General features: G+C 40.2%; 1 protein-coding gene across 1 annotated transcript; it reads right to left on the bottom strand.

Annotated features, from left to right (window-relative positions):
- Positions 1–374: 374 nt before the first annotated feature.
- LOC125895406 (protein phosphatase 1 regulatory subunit 12B-like) lies at positions 375–14,419 on the bottom strand. Its single transcript, XM_049587194.1, has 7 exons — positions 14,022–14,419; positions 6,395–6,411; positions 6,112–6,250; positions 3,820–3,921; positions 3,334–3,384; positions 3,180–3,230; positions 375–777 (listed from the first exon to the last, which is right to left on the bottom strand). The coding sequence occupies exons 1-7, from the start codon at positions 14,121–14,123 to the stop codon at positions 691–693; spliced, it is 549 nt and encodes a 182-aa protein (XP_049443151.1). The 5' UTR covers positions 14,124–14,419; the 3' UTR covers positions 375–690.
- Between the last annotated feature and the right edge of the window lie 525 nt (positions 14,420–14,944).

The following is a 14,944-nucleotide window of genomic DNA, read 5'->3' as shown; positions in this document are numbered from 1 at the left end:
AGTGCTGACAGCTATGAGGCAATGTAAGGGCCTTTTCTTTACCTTCTGGCCATGTTTCACCCATCAGATTGTTTTATATTGCAGGTAAAGAGGAAAAGCCTGTACTTTGTGACATCATACATCAAGGTAAAGCTCTTAAATCAGAGACGAAGCTCCCACGTTTCTGAGAAATGTAGCTCATCCATCATCAGCTGTCCCCGGTAGCTTGGAGACAATTTACAAGGTCTGCATACGGAATGGAAAAAATACTGCGGTTTCCATGGTAATACCTCCATGGAAATACCTGCAATATTTTGTCCATATATGTACTGTAGGAGGGACGGTCTTCATATGATTATAAATGCTTTCCTCCTGGACAAGTGTGTGAAGAAAAAACACATGAAATGGTTGTGTTTGCATTTGCCTTTATGTAGAAATATTTCATGAATATACAATATGAATTTTAATTTAACGTACTCTATGTCTGGGAATGTGCTACTACTTTAGATACAGTACAGTGACATGAAGCTTTCACAGCTGTGTCTTTATCCCTGCAAATGTTAGTTACTCAACAGACTCAAGTTTCCAACATCACTGGAGAGCTATGTACATACATTCTGTCTGAGGACTGGATTTATGACAGAAGAATGCAGGTAAAGATATGGTGTCTGGTATCCGTCCCTTTTCTTCTCATCTTTTCTGCCTCCTGTCTCACTTTGACAGTTTAGTGATGACCCGGATTAAAGCTCCATTCTCGTCCTTCAGTCTCTGGTTCTCCATCTTCAGCTCTGCTTTGACCTGAAGGAAGAGCGTGAGACAACTGAGGCAGGCACAGATGAAAAATTACATGTTGCTCATAACATGGAGAGCTTATTGTGCTGGGTGGAATACGTCTTATTGAAATGGTGAATGTCAGAGATCAAAACATTAGACAACAGGTCTCACTTGCTGTATGTTCATTTTTGCCATATGAAAATTGTACAGCTCATGTTGTGGAGTGGTACTTATCATTTTGAAGTGAATTGATATTTAAGTAGTAATGCCGTGCAAAGTTTTGGTTTTGATTTTTTGCAGTTCCCGCAACATTTTCAGCCTCCACGACATCAAAATGGAGTTAATCAGGTAAGGGCCAAACAAAAATTGCATTCTACTCTTCAGTCAGAAAATTCAAGTAGGTAGATTTTTCAAAGTTACTGTTTTTTTTTTTTGGTTTATTTGTTTTGCTAAGATGTGTTGGAGGGATTGCAATTAGAAGATGGGATTTAGCACTAAAAAAAGACAGTAACTAAGGAAGATACCCAGTATTTTACTGCTGGAAAGATGGTCTTGTCATATAACTGGGCTGTCTATGCAATGTAAAGATGCAAATACTTTTAAATTGGTGCTACATGACAAGAGAAAACAGAGAAAAGGGGCAGTGGCATTCGATTTTGCTCCAGAAATAGAAAAACCTACAACTACCAGAATGCTCTGCATCGCACCTGACCAATAATCACTCCCGCTTGTGGGTGATGTAATGTGAGCTTGGCCGTTTTTCCAAAGGAAACAATATGGTGAGCGGCTGGTAACAAGCAATTGTGAATTACAGTTAAACGGTAAGCTAAAATATGTTTATAAAAACATTTTAGGTGAGGAACAGGCAATGCAGTAACAGAATCTCGGCTCATATTTGATCAGTGCTGTTTAGATTTACCCTTTGATCTTAATTTTTTCTTTTCAGCCTCCGTTTTCATTGTGCAGGAAACAGTATGGTTCCTGCTTCTTGTTCAGAAATTCTCGTATTACAGCCAAACAGTGCACCAAAATATGTTTCTATTTTTGCGCCACCTAGACACACTAAAATGGCCACTGCCCTCTTGCGTTTGTAACGTCATTTGGAGCCAGAGTCTGCGCAGTAGCAATCTCAACCAGTATCGAGTTCCCGCCCATACACCTGTCCAACCATTCGTGAGTAGCGCCAATATTCAGTTCCCCTATTTAACATGAAATTACTAGTTATAACCAGACTTACCAGAAAAACTAACTATTAAACAAACATCAGCATGATAAGAACTACATAAAGTGACAGAAACCATTTTTGGGAAAAATTTTATTTGACGTTTACTTTGATTTGATAGTTTGGCCCATGTCCCATCTGCTAACATGGAGAGGGCGGGGCTTATGACCTACACTGCAGCCAGCCACCAGAGGGCAATTAAGACATTTTGGCTTCACTTTTGGGGAGCTGTCATGTTGTCCATCATTATATACAGTGTATGATCTAGGTGCTGAAAGATGGAGGGAAGTTTGCCACAGTTCATTTGCACATACTACCTACATTGTTATGAAACAAAGCCAGTTGAAAATCGGCAGCGTATCCTTTTAATTCATTACTGGATATTTGGAGAGCATAAGCAAAATATTTGATGGACAAGTTTATGTATTCAAACAGCTTTTAGATTTTGAGGCCTTGTCCAAAATCACCTCACACTGAGTCACTGTTACTATAGGGGCTCTGCAGTAGGAAGCTGAGGGCTGTGGCCCAATGTGAACTTTAACACAGTTTCAATTGTGAAGTCTGTTTTACATTTCTCACTTCTGTTCCTGCTGCTGACCAATCCAGAAATGAAACTCTCCCAGTAATAGTAATCTGATCTGGATAAATCTGAGCTTTATTACTGTACAGTGAAACACATACAGTCACAAAGGCACATGACCTTTTACACTTGCATTCAGTGACACACAATCGGACCAGACTTCCTCATTTAAATACTCACAATAACAGTGTTCCTCTGTTGTGAATATCTATTTTCACACCAGTGTCTCGTGTTTGTTTAAACCAAAACAAGAGGGTTTTTGTTTGTATCCTCTTGGGCACAACACAGCAGACATTTGTGAACGTTAGACTATAGATGAATACTGATGGCTCGCTCGCTGCAGTGTCAGAGTGCTCGCACACATTCCACAGCCGGCGGAGCATAATGGTGACAAATGATGTCAGCTAAACCCACCGTAGACGGAGCCGCTAACACCACGGCTCCAACTCCCAGAGACACTTTACTGTGTTTGGGTTTGATTGTTCATTGTTTGCCTCGTGTCACATAAGCTTAACTTTCTCCTGGTGAGAGATCCTGCTGCAGTGTGAACTCCTAATATTTTAAAGGGGATTAAATATGAAAAAAATAAGCTGATATTACTAATTTATAGAATATCTGAATTACCTTCAGCTGTTCTTCCATGTCTGATATCCTGTTTTTCAGACTCCAACTTTCCTACGAAGAAGAACATTAAATACAAATAATTAAAATATTAAATCAAGATGCACAGTCTGGATAAAGACATGTATTTAAGTAATAGTGTAATGTTAAGTTTTACCTTTTTTTCCGTCTCAAGCATGTTGGAGCCACAATCTCCTGCCCTCCCCTTCTGCATTAATGAAAGGTTATTACAAGAAAAGATTAGAGTACAAAGCTTTGAAACTGTACGATTATAGCTGCGACATTTTCATAAAAAGTGAGCCCAAGTGTCTGATGTAAAATATCCAATATACCCACAGAAACTCTAAAGCGGCTCACTGTTATTATACCAAAATTCAAAACCTGCACTCTGACAGTAATTACATCGCCGTTTCCTTGTATAACTGCCATCTTTCATGTCACACTTCCCTCACATTATTGCCCGTTATCATCACAAGCGTATATGGGAGACATTTCTGTACTGACAGGAGACACGTGGAAATGAAAATTATGGCTTGCAGAAACTTTTAGATACTTTTTCAGCTGCCTCTTCAGTGACCGTTTCCTTCAGTTCTTTCACACTCATGAATCTGCATCAGCCTCATTAACTGTGTGCGTACAGTACCTGCGCTCTCTGCAGCTGGTCCTGAATCATGGCCAGTTCCTGTTTACTTGTCTCCAGCCTGGACTTGAGCCTTTGATTGGTGGCCAGGGCCTTTTCATACATCTACAAATTAAAAAATGCACTCGTTAGAATTTTCAGAGGAGTCTGATTGCTTTCACAGCACACCGACTGTTGAACACTGACATCAACAGCCACAGGGATGGTTTGTGTGGTAGTTTTAACTGTTTAGTCTGCAGCTAATGATTAGTTTCATGATTTCATATTTTATCATTTAAATCCTGCACACACCTTTGTTTTCTGTAGTTTACACTCCAAGGTACAGTGTGTAGGTGCGGTGGAGTCTAGAGGCTGGGTTTGCAGATTGCAGCCAATGGAAACTTCACCTGTGTGCCAAGTGTAAAGGAGAACTATGGTAGCTGATGCAAAAATGCAAATGGCCCTATCTATGGCCAGTGTTTGATTTGTCTGTTCCAGGCTACTGTAGAAACAACATGGCAGACTCTGTGGAGTGGAGTTCCACTGACATAGTGCATTTATTTTGAAAGAGACTATATGTACACAGTAATTTCCTGTGAAAACGGAAGTGTATTTTGAAAGAGGACAATGCATGAAACAGGAAGAACTTGACACGGCATCCCAGAACGTCAACAACTAACGCACCCAGGGTACCTTTCACGTCATAAGTGGATGTGGAAAGTCCATGAATAAAGGTCAGTAAGTGACGAGGTTGGAGTGATACTGTGTTGCCCTGACATTTTATTGATCTCTACAAAAGGGTCAAATGAGCTATCTCAGCATCTACAGGCTGGATTGGCAGAAATGTTTGTACAGACATCCATCATTCTCATCAGAGGTTTACATTTGCACAATTTATCAACAGCTATTACCTTGATTACCATGAAAATTTGCTCCAGGCTGCCATCCCTCAGGAGGAATTGCAAACACTTTGGTGATCCCTTGACAAATGTTTGCAGAACTAATGACATTCTCATCAGTCCTAGCTGTCTGCATCTTTGTTTGGTGCATATTGGCTAATGTTGTGTGCTAACCACTAAACTAAGATGTTAAGCAGAGTAAATATGACATGTGCTAGATATCAATATGTTACCATGATCATTGTGGGCATGTTAGCATGCTAATGTTAGCATTAAGCTCAAAGCACTGCAGAGCTGTTAGCATGACTGTAGACTCTTGGTCTTGTTTTAATTTATAAATGCAATATTTATCTATAAAATTGTGGAAAAACAACCTTCATAGTTTCCAAGAATCCAAAATGATGCATTCAGATAGATTTTTTGTGCCAACCAATGGTCGTAAAACCCATGGGTGCAGATCCGGGGGGACATGTCCCCATCCCAAATTCTGAAAAACACAAATTGTCCCCCCCAATTCTAAATAGCTAAAATGACTGAAATTGAACAACTGCGTACAGTAGTCCTATATACTGGGAGAAAGGGAAGATGATGAGGAGAAATGGGAATCTGTGAGAGGTGAGAGATGAGAACGTGAGTGGACATAACATGCCTGAGACCCTGAAACTAGAAGTAGCATTAACTAACAGCGAAGCAGTGAAAAGAAGGGTGATGGCTGGTTCCATGTACTACTGGCTGTTTAAGAGAAATAAACAGTAAAGGTAAGCATATGATTCTCTTTGTAGTGCTTTTTGAATGACTTGGTGATGGTGATGAGCCTCTATGAAATCGTGAAATATGCTGGCAATCTCAAGTGCTCTGTGGGCATGATTTGCACGCGTGCAATTAAAAAAAAAATCACAACTGATTGTGTCCCCCCCAAACTTGTCATCAGATCTGCACCCATGGTAAAACCCAAAGATTTTGAATTTAAAGTGATATAAAACAGAACATATATCAGAAAATGAGAATTTATCAAGACTTAGTGCTTCATAAATGACTTTAATAGATTATCACATATCAAAATTGAGGCTAATTTATTTTCTGTAGACCAGCTCATTAACTGACTTGTCGTTTCTGTTGTGCTGTTTACACAACATTTTGTTGTGTACTTTTATTTTGAAATTTCTGTGTTGGTTTGGGAACAGCATCATCTAGGGGCTGGATATATGTGTGCCTAATTCTCATTGGATAATTGACAGAGGCTCGGCCATCTTGTTGTATGTATACAGGAAGTGCTTTTATCCACTCTGTAAAGGAGCATGAAGAAGGCCATGTGCTCAAATGCAGTCTGTGTAGGTGAGTTCATTAACTGTCAAGTGATCACGTGAAGCTCCTTTATTGTTTAAGCACAGTCACTCATGCAAACTGCATCACCTGCCTTTTTATAGTCATTGTTTGCCGACTCTTCTTCTAACTTTTTCCTCGCAGACAGTCGGTTCTCCCGTCGTAAGAAGTAAGACTCAGCGTGGTTTGTGGATGTGTCGTTGGAGACGTCAGAAGATCCAGAGGAGCTCAGTCTAACAACATGAAACAGGTATTAACAATCCAACACTGAGGTTGAGCTCAGATAGTGTCAGAGTTTCATATCAATGAGAACTTTCTCTCAGGTGATAATTGATTTTCTTTCATATGCATTAAAGGTGTGAATTAGATTTGCTTACCTGGACAGTCTCTCGTGCTGAAATAGAGGAGAAATGTTTTAGAACTGGCTATCTGACCAACATGAAAAATGCAGCAACCACGCCAATGTTTTATTTGAAAGGACATTTCAACGTTTTAGTTATACTTAATCCCAATTTAAACTTTACATTGGCATAAACAAGTCATTCAACCCTATCATGACCGGTCCTCTGTTTCAGTAAATGCTCATTACTGCACAAATAATGACATTACACAGCTTGACTCCATCGTGTAGTTTGACAAGCTGTTTGGTTGTGATGTGAGATTTATGAAGTACTATATGGAATCAAACCCACAGACGAGGTTGTATTTTGTACCATGTTGACCATTCCCTCTGCATTATGTTGTAAACACGCAGTTACTGTGCACACAGGACATGTTTTATGACAGTACAATGTTCATTACGAGTAGATCTCCGCACAGGAAGAACTCAGAGATTCTTTGAAGTGACACTACCAGGAATTCCTTATGCAAGACCTTTTTTTTTTCCAGATTTCCAAGTAAAGGTTTACGGCAGTCTGAAATGCCGACTAGAAGAAGGAGAGAGGAAGTGACCCCTTAAATAAACTGACAAGCAGAGATACTAACTAAACACATCCAAAAAAGGTAATAGTTCTGGCAGAGGCTTTCACAATGTGTTCATTATTGCCTGCTGAAGTTGGAAGGGTTATACAGTTTCCTTGGTGAGAGATTTTTTGAGCAGAAGAGAAGAATTAAAAACTCACACTACCTTAAAAAGATGAGGAACATAGCTGAATACAACACTGCTGTGTTGACGATGAGGGACAAAGGTTTGATTCTTACATTTTCAGCCGGAGTATTGTGAACCCCGATGTGAAATACAGATACTGATAGGTGACAAATTAAAGGAACACGGAGTGTCTCTGTAAGGTGTTGAACCACCACGAGCTGCCAAAACAGCCTCACTGCTTCCTGGCATACATCAAACACTTTTCCTCCAAAACATATTCCCTTATTTAGTGCTTTTGAAGGTGATGGCAGAGAGCGCTGTCTAACACATTGGCTCAGAATCTCCCAAAGGTGTTCAATTTGGTTGTTGTCTGGAGACTGTGAAGGCCAAAGTAAATGATTACGTACAGAATTTTCACACTCGCGAATGCCCTGAATGAAGCATCTGTTGGGTTTCTTCAACCAGTTATTCAGATTTTTGCTTTTAAACTACAGTTGGTAATGTTTGTAAGATATAACTTTGTGTTATATTTGCTGAAACTGTCACTGCATCCACACAGTAGTATACGTGACAGATAGTCTGTGAAATAGTCCTAGTGCTCATCATGGCATCTGCAAGAATCCAGGAAACAACCAATCTGAGCAGAGGAGTCTCTAATGCAGCTGTCAGTCATGTCAGTCACTGCCAAACTGTCAAATTAGGCAGCGCTGATCAAATGTGAATCAAGATTCTGTCACTGCATTGTCTATTTCTCACCTGAAGTGTTCTCAGAAACATATTTTAGTGTACTATTTAGCTGTTAAGTGAGAATGTTTGTGAAACCTGCTCAGTGGTGTAAGGTAGTTACAATGGGCCCTAGTGCACGCTTTCATGCACATATCGTCTCGTCACATGAGCAGAGACTTGACATAAGATGACATCAACATACATATTACCCATAAATCATCACTGTGTATCTATGTATAACAAAAAAACCCCCAAAGAAAACAATTTAATAATGAATCAATTAATTTAACTTTAATTGTTGATTCATAGTTACAGAAATATGTATTTATAAAATAGCTGATTTATAGTTATAGAATAAGCATATCATTTTCTTACAGATGCTGTTGACATTTTACAGAAAAATAAAAAATAAATGTGACAGAGATGGCTTTGCCTTTTTCAAGGGCATATATAGCAAATGGCACTGTTTTTAATTTAATGAGCGTTCTTTGAACACAGGCATCTTTTAAAGGTGGCAGTCACTCATAAAGTCCCATTCTTCCCACTCTCTCTGTGGACTCTCTGTGTATTTTTTTAATTTATAATAATTTTATTATATTATTTGTAATTAAATCAGTCATTCATTATTTCATTGTCACTGAGCCCGTTTACATGCACACAATAATCAGATAACTGGGAATAACCAGGTAATGGTAATAATCTGATCTGACGCGTTTAGATGCACTTCAGTAATGCGATAATCAGAAAACCCTGGTTAACATGATTCAGTCCGTTAGTCGGATTTCTGTCCAAGTACATGATGTAAAACTCAAATTTCCTGTTACAGTAGGTGGCGGTAATGCACCTTAATGCTGGTTGCCACTCGCCATAATACCGTTTCAAAACATCCTGTCTTCTTCACCATGGCAACGCTACACAAAGAAGAATAAGAATATGGAGGCGACGCTAACGGTCAGGGCTGTCCTGATGTGGGAGCTGTCAAGCCTGCAAAATAGGCTACACACTGCTGCTGTCCTTCGCTTATTCTCCATGAGGAGAAAACGACGATGGGCTTTCATTCAGCAAGCATCTGCCCTTGGTCTCAGCATGATGGGTCGTCCACTCCTACCAAAACACCGTGCATGCTGGATGCGCATCCGGAGCAATGACTGGTGGGAGAGAGTGGTCCTCAAGGAATTCTCAGATCCAGAATGGAGAGAGAATTTCAGGATGTCTCGGAGAGCATTTGTGAAACTGTGTGATCTGATGTAGGATGTCATGAGCACCGATGAGACGACAGTACGTCCCCCTGTACCTCTGGAAATGCGAGTGGCATATTTTCTATGACTTTTCACACATGCGCAGATGTAAAAGAACGAAAGATACCAGATTAATGGTATACATGCACCGAATGAAACAGACTATTGGGGAAAAAGCTAGGTGTGTTTATCCGATTTCTCATAATCCGATAATGGCTTTTATCTGATAAAGCACATCGGATTATGCTGTTTACATGACCACTTGAATAATCAGATAATGATTGGTTTATTGTGTGCATATAAAGGGGCTCACTGATTGCTTATCCTGTTGGGGGTCGCGGGGAGGCTGGAGCCTATCCCAGCTGACATTAGGTGAGAGGTGGGGTACAACCTGGACAGGTCGCCAGACTATAACCATAACCATTCACACCTACGGGCAGTTTAGAGTCACCATTTTACCTAACCTGCATGTCTTTGAACTGTGGGAGGAAGTCTGAGAACTCGGACAAAAACCTGGACATGCAAACTCACAGAAACGCACAAATGTACAAACCAGGAGCCCTCTTGCTGTGAGGCAACAATGCTAGTTTATGATTTATTTATAATTTGATTTTAATTTTCTAAGGAGTGTTGAGGCTATAGGGTTTATTTGATCCTGGTCTGGATCTAGTGAAGGTCTGTTGGTCCACAACTCTTTTCTAGACTGAAGTAGCTGTTGGATGGATTGCCATAAAATATTGTTTAGACATTCATTGATTCATGAATTACTCTTGTGGCGCCGTGAGTAAACCTGTCACATTTGTGGTTTTGAGCAGTTTTACACTCAGTTACACTGTGGCTTTTTGAGGCCTATCAAGACATTTCAGCTCTTTCAGAGAATACTTAGCCTGCTGGAGCAACAGAGAAACTGAAAAGTTATTCACAGCTGCAGTGTTTTCTCTAACCGCTCTCTGTGGTTTGTCATCTGGGGCCGAAGTTGATGCTCACACACAAGACTTACCTCCTTCACTTTACCCAGTGGTTGGGAAGTAAGACACTTTATTCAGCTCCTAATGACTTTGGTTATCGGACTTTGATGCATGACTTTTTAAATCAAGCACCATCAGCAGGTCAAAATGTCAGTTTCTCCAATACTTTGAACCTGCAAACATCAGCTCAGCTGTACCTTGTACTCATTACCTAATTAGCATCAGAATGTTGGCTAGGTCATTGTGAGCGTGTTAGCATGTTGATGTTAGAAATTACATCAGCTGTGCCAAAGACGAGCCTCACAGAGCTGCTGGCACTACTGTAGACTCTTGTTTCCACAGCACTTTCCAACGACAAGAGCTTTACCTAAAGGACAAAATGGCATTAAGATATAAAACCGTACATAGACAGATATCACAGTGCTGCCATGTTTACTCTCTGAACCTGCTGAACCCATCCTCTCCATCTTTGAACGCCCTTTCGACGTATTAATCACAGGGAAAGCTAATATGACTCGCTCTTTAAGTTTTTATTACACTCACTAATGCTAATAATCAATATGTATTAACTTCGAAGAGGTGATTATCTTTCCTGTAGCAGTTACATCAGCATTTATCAGGGTAATGATGCGCTGAATTACTTTTTGCTGCTGACTTAACTTTGAAGACGAGCACACGCAGTTTCGATTTTACATTGTGCTGTATTGTTTCGGACACAGGGACTCATTGTGACACGCACATAAAGTAAAGCAAAAAACAGACTGACACATCAAACTAAATCATGAAGACGGCAAGTGGATTCCCGTAAAGAAGAAAGAGGGCTTTAAGTTACAGACAGTGTGTGTAAACACAGTGATATGCCTCCGCTCAGACATTTACAAGATCTCTGGATCCTCCCCAGACCCTGATGTCAGCTCCTTTAATGCTCTCTCTGGACACTCAGATATGCTCGGTAAACGGTCATTAATGATATACAGTACGCAGACTTGGAAAAAGCTCTGGTTTGGATTAAGCAACAGCACATATAAACAGATGCTGATGGAAACATCGGCTTTTGTGTCCCATGTATGTGAGCGACTCTGTCACTGAGCTGTCCTCCGTCCCCTTTCTAGACCCCTCGAGGAACTCCTTGCCTGCTGACCAGCTATTCCCAAGTGGAAAATGTGAGCTTCCCGTAGGACTAGCAGAGAGATAAACATCCATAAATACTGCGTCTGAGTTCCCACAAGCCAGTCCTTTGCACTCTACCCCCCCGCTTCTCTCTGTTCCCTGTCATCCTGTCTTTCACCCCCTACTCTCCCTCTCTTTCTTCCTGTGTCCCTCTCTGTGTCTCTCCATTAATCTCTCCCAAGTGGATTCTTAGTTTACATAAACAGAGAAGACTAACTGCTCGTTACAACTTTTCTTCGGTTTCACTTACAAGTTTTGTTCCTCCATGCTCCATGCTCATACACGTCAACATGCGAGTTAGTTTCACAGTTTATGTGAGTTATTACAGACCATTAGGAGCATGTCAGAGTTAAAAGACATAATAAATTATTATTTGCGGTGGTGTAGGGGCCCAAGATGCATACCATGTAACCACAAAGTCCCTGGTACACTTTGGGGATAACTGCAAATACCCTTCCAAAAAATAATTTAAAGGTCCAGTGTGTAGGATTTAGGGGGATCTATTGGCAGGAGTGAAATATGGTATAATAGCTGTTTTTTTTAAAGATTATTTTAGGCTTTTTTTGGCAGCTAGAGAGAAGAAGAGGGGAGAGAGCGGGGATGACACAGCAAAGGGCTGCAGGTTGGAGTAGAGCCCAGGCCGCTGCAAAGGACTCAGCCAACATGGGGCGGACGGTCTACTCGCTGAGCTAGAGGCTGCCCCATAACTATGTTTTTTTTTTCACTCTTTCGCTGGCAAAAGCCACGGCCGGAGGTGCTGTGTTTTCGGGTTGTCCATTCGTCCATCCCTCCCATTCTCGTAAATGCGATATCACAAGAATGCTTGGATGGAATTTCTTCAAATTTGACACAAATGGCACTTGGATTCAAGGGGTAATAATTTTGGTGGTCAAAGATCAAAGAATTTATGATTCACAGGATATAATGATGAAGGAACTTTTAAAAACTGGATCCTATCCACTCCCATTCTGTCGTAAAGTCTGTTTGTAGTCACCCTCACGGCTGAACAAAGCACCCTTCATCAAGGTGTAGGGGTTAAACACAGCGGCAAACTTCGGGACAAACTTCCCTCTCTGCAGAGGAACTGTTGTAACTTTTCCTAACCACCAATCCAATTTTGAGTTCTTCATAATGAAGAAAAATATCTTCATATGTATTTGTAGCACTTATATTTAATCTGTATAAACTGCTTTTGTTTTCATTCATTTATGTATATTATGTTTCATTAAAAGAAATAAAAAAAAAAAACAGATGAATGAATGTATAAAAAATAAATAAATAGAAATAAAACTTACTCCTAATCTTCTTTGGTAGCATTTCTTTTCTTTTTTGTAAACATCTCTTGTCTCAAATGTTTACAAGCTGCTTGTTGTTTGTAACACTTCCAGTAAATACACAACACCACAATCAAAACAACACAACTGTTTTCTAGAGACTAGAGGGATATATTTCATCCTTTGTACAAGGTAACCTTTAGGATGCACAGGTGCAGGCTCTGTCTTATTACAGGAGGGTCTTATAACCCACTTCCCTCTTCTCACTCGTTGGTTTGGGACGACACTCAACTTGGCGAAACCTCCGTGTGATTGCCGAAACAGAGTGAAAATGGATAGGGAGGGGGTGTAGGGGGCTGGTTTAGGAAAGGCCCGAAGTGACATTTCATATCCAAAAGGTCAAAGGTCAACTTCACTGTGACTGTGACTTCATGATGTTTTATACAAACTTCTTTGCAGCAACATCCGTATTTGGAGCATTGTCAGTTGTCATGGCTACGTAAGAGTCTTGATAGGACATGGATATAAACTGTAACTTGACTGGGGCGCGGAAACAAACGACTACAGTTGTAGTTTTTGTGTATAATCACCTAGAAATAAGAACCATTGTGTTTTTGTAACCTTAGAATGAGCCGTTTATATCTATATCTCGTCTGGGAAGAACGCCATGTTGCGCCGCCATTTTTCTACAGTAGTTCAGAACAGAAATACCTTTTTTTTTTTTAATGTGAAACTGCTGCATTCAGTGTTTTTATCGGCTTGAATCACCTGATCTGTTTGTTTTCAAGAGGAAGAGAGCCCTGTGAATAATTTGTCTACCACTTAAAGCTTCGTAAACAACGAACAATGGTTGCAGTCTACAGTCCTCGCCGGTACATGCCACTAAATCCCCCCAGATCTTACACACTGTCCTTTTAAAACACATGTTCTAACATCCAACCTATTAACATGTTCATAAAGTTTAAATCTGTGGACAAAACATGTGTCATTTAAATCAGCATATATAGTGCATGAGCTGATAAATAATTGCCATCTGTAATTGTCTGGATATGATTGTTGTCAATTAAAGTACCAAAATAAACACATTAAATGATATCATAGCTCTACAGGAACACTGAGTCCACCATCTTTTGAGTAATTCTGCTTTTACATACTTTGTCTTGATTGCGGTGTGATATAAAGGAAAATACTGTAATAGTGATACAGTGCCATAGACAGTGTGAAGTGGAAAAAGTTAGAAAAAATCTTTAGTTGCATTCCAACAGCTGTCATGTGTAAACGGTGTTCTCCAAAAAAGGACTCATTTGAAGCGAGGCAGTAAGAGGTCATTTATACCTACATACAAGTTTCCATTGATCATGTAGGCTGCTGAGAGTCTGAGGTAAAGCACAGAAACACACAGGAATACCTCTGTGGCTCGTTACAGACACATTTGTTTGACAATGACTGAACTTTGATGTTAGTGTTTGCTTTATGTCAGCTGTGGCATTTCCTCGAACTAAACAGACGCTGAGACGATTAAAGACAGTTGGGCCTCTTACCCTCAGGCTCTTGGTGGTGGCAGCAGATGAACTTGGAGAGGAGTCAGAGAGCGACTTTCTGATGCGCGGCTGATCCTTGTTGTGAGAAAGTAGAGATGACATCGCTCCCGAGCTGCTGGCCTCCGCATGCAGCTGTACTGTGGTCCAAAAGTTCTTCCAAAAAGTTTTTCTTTTTTTTCTTTTTTTTTTTTTAAATATAAAAGTTCCTCTTAAACAAAAAAAGCAGCAGAGAAGATGCACAGGGATCTGTTTATGGTCCGCTGATATTAAATTCTGTGGCTGTTTCCTAAGTTAAACAGACCAAGTGCGATCTTCATGTGATGGTGAGACACTGAATATCTGATGAGAGTGAAAGAACTGCACAAATGTGAGAGCTGTGGAGGAAGTGGTGGGACTGGGGAGTAGGCGGGCTGTAGTGTGTATGTGTGGACACAAGGATCTGACAGCAGTATTGTTCACAAGGGCTCTCAAGGGACTCAGGGTCATTCTGCCAAAAATGGAAGAAGTGTTTCAGGATCATTTCTGGAGATGCAAGTGTGCAAACTGTTTACAGTATGTGTTCTTTCATAATGTTTTATCTAATATTTAATTTCATTACAGTAGGACAGGGAAGTGCACTTATAATTTTAGGTGCACTTCCCTTTGCATTAAAAATAAGTGTGATTTATTTTACATTTGGGTTTTTTCGGACAAAGGGGAAACAACCAGCTGTGGATGAGGAACTCTGATATTTTACTCAAGTAAAAGTTTTGCTACCTACTCACTTAAAAGTCCTGAATTAGTTAAAAGTACATCCGTACTGGCTTTCAAATGCACTTTTAAAAAGCAGTAAAAGCACTCATCCTTTGAGAATCATGTGTATTGTTAGATTATAAATTGTGATGTATTAAGATAGGAGTGTCAAACATACGGCCTGTGGGCCA

The sequence above is a fragment of the Epinephelus fuscoguttatus genome, linkage group LG1 (genome assembly GCF_011397635.1).
Source record: "Epinephelus fuscoguttatus linkage group LG1, E.fuscoguttatus.final_Chr_v1".
NCBI classification, from domain to species: domain Eukaryota; kingdom Metazoa; phylum Chordata; class Actinopteri; order Perciformes; family Serranidae; genus Epinephelus; species Epinephelus fuscoguttatus.
This window is presented reverse-complemented; position numbering and strand designations above follow the sequence as displayed.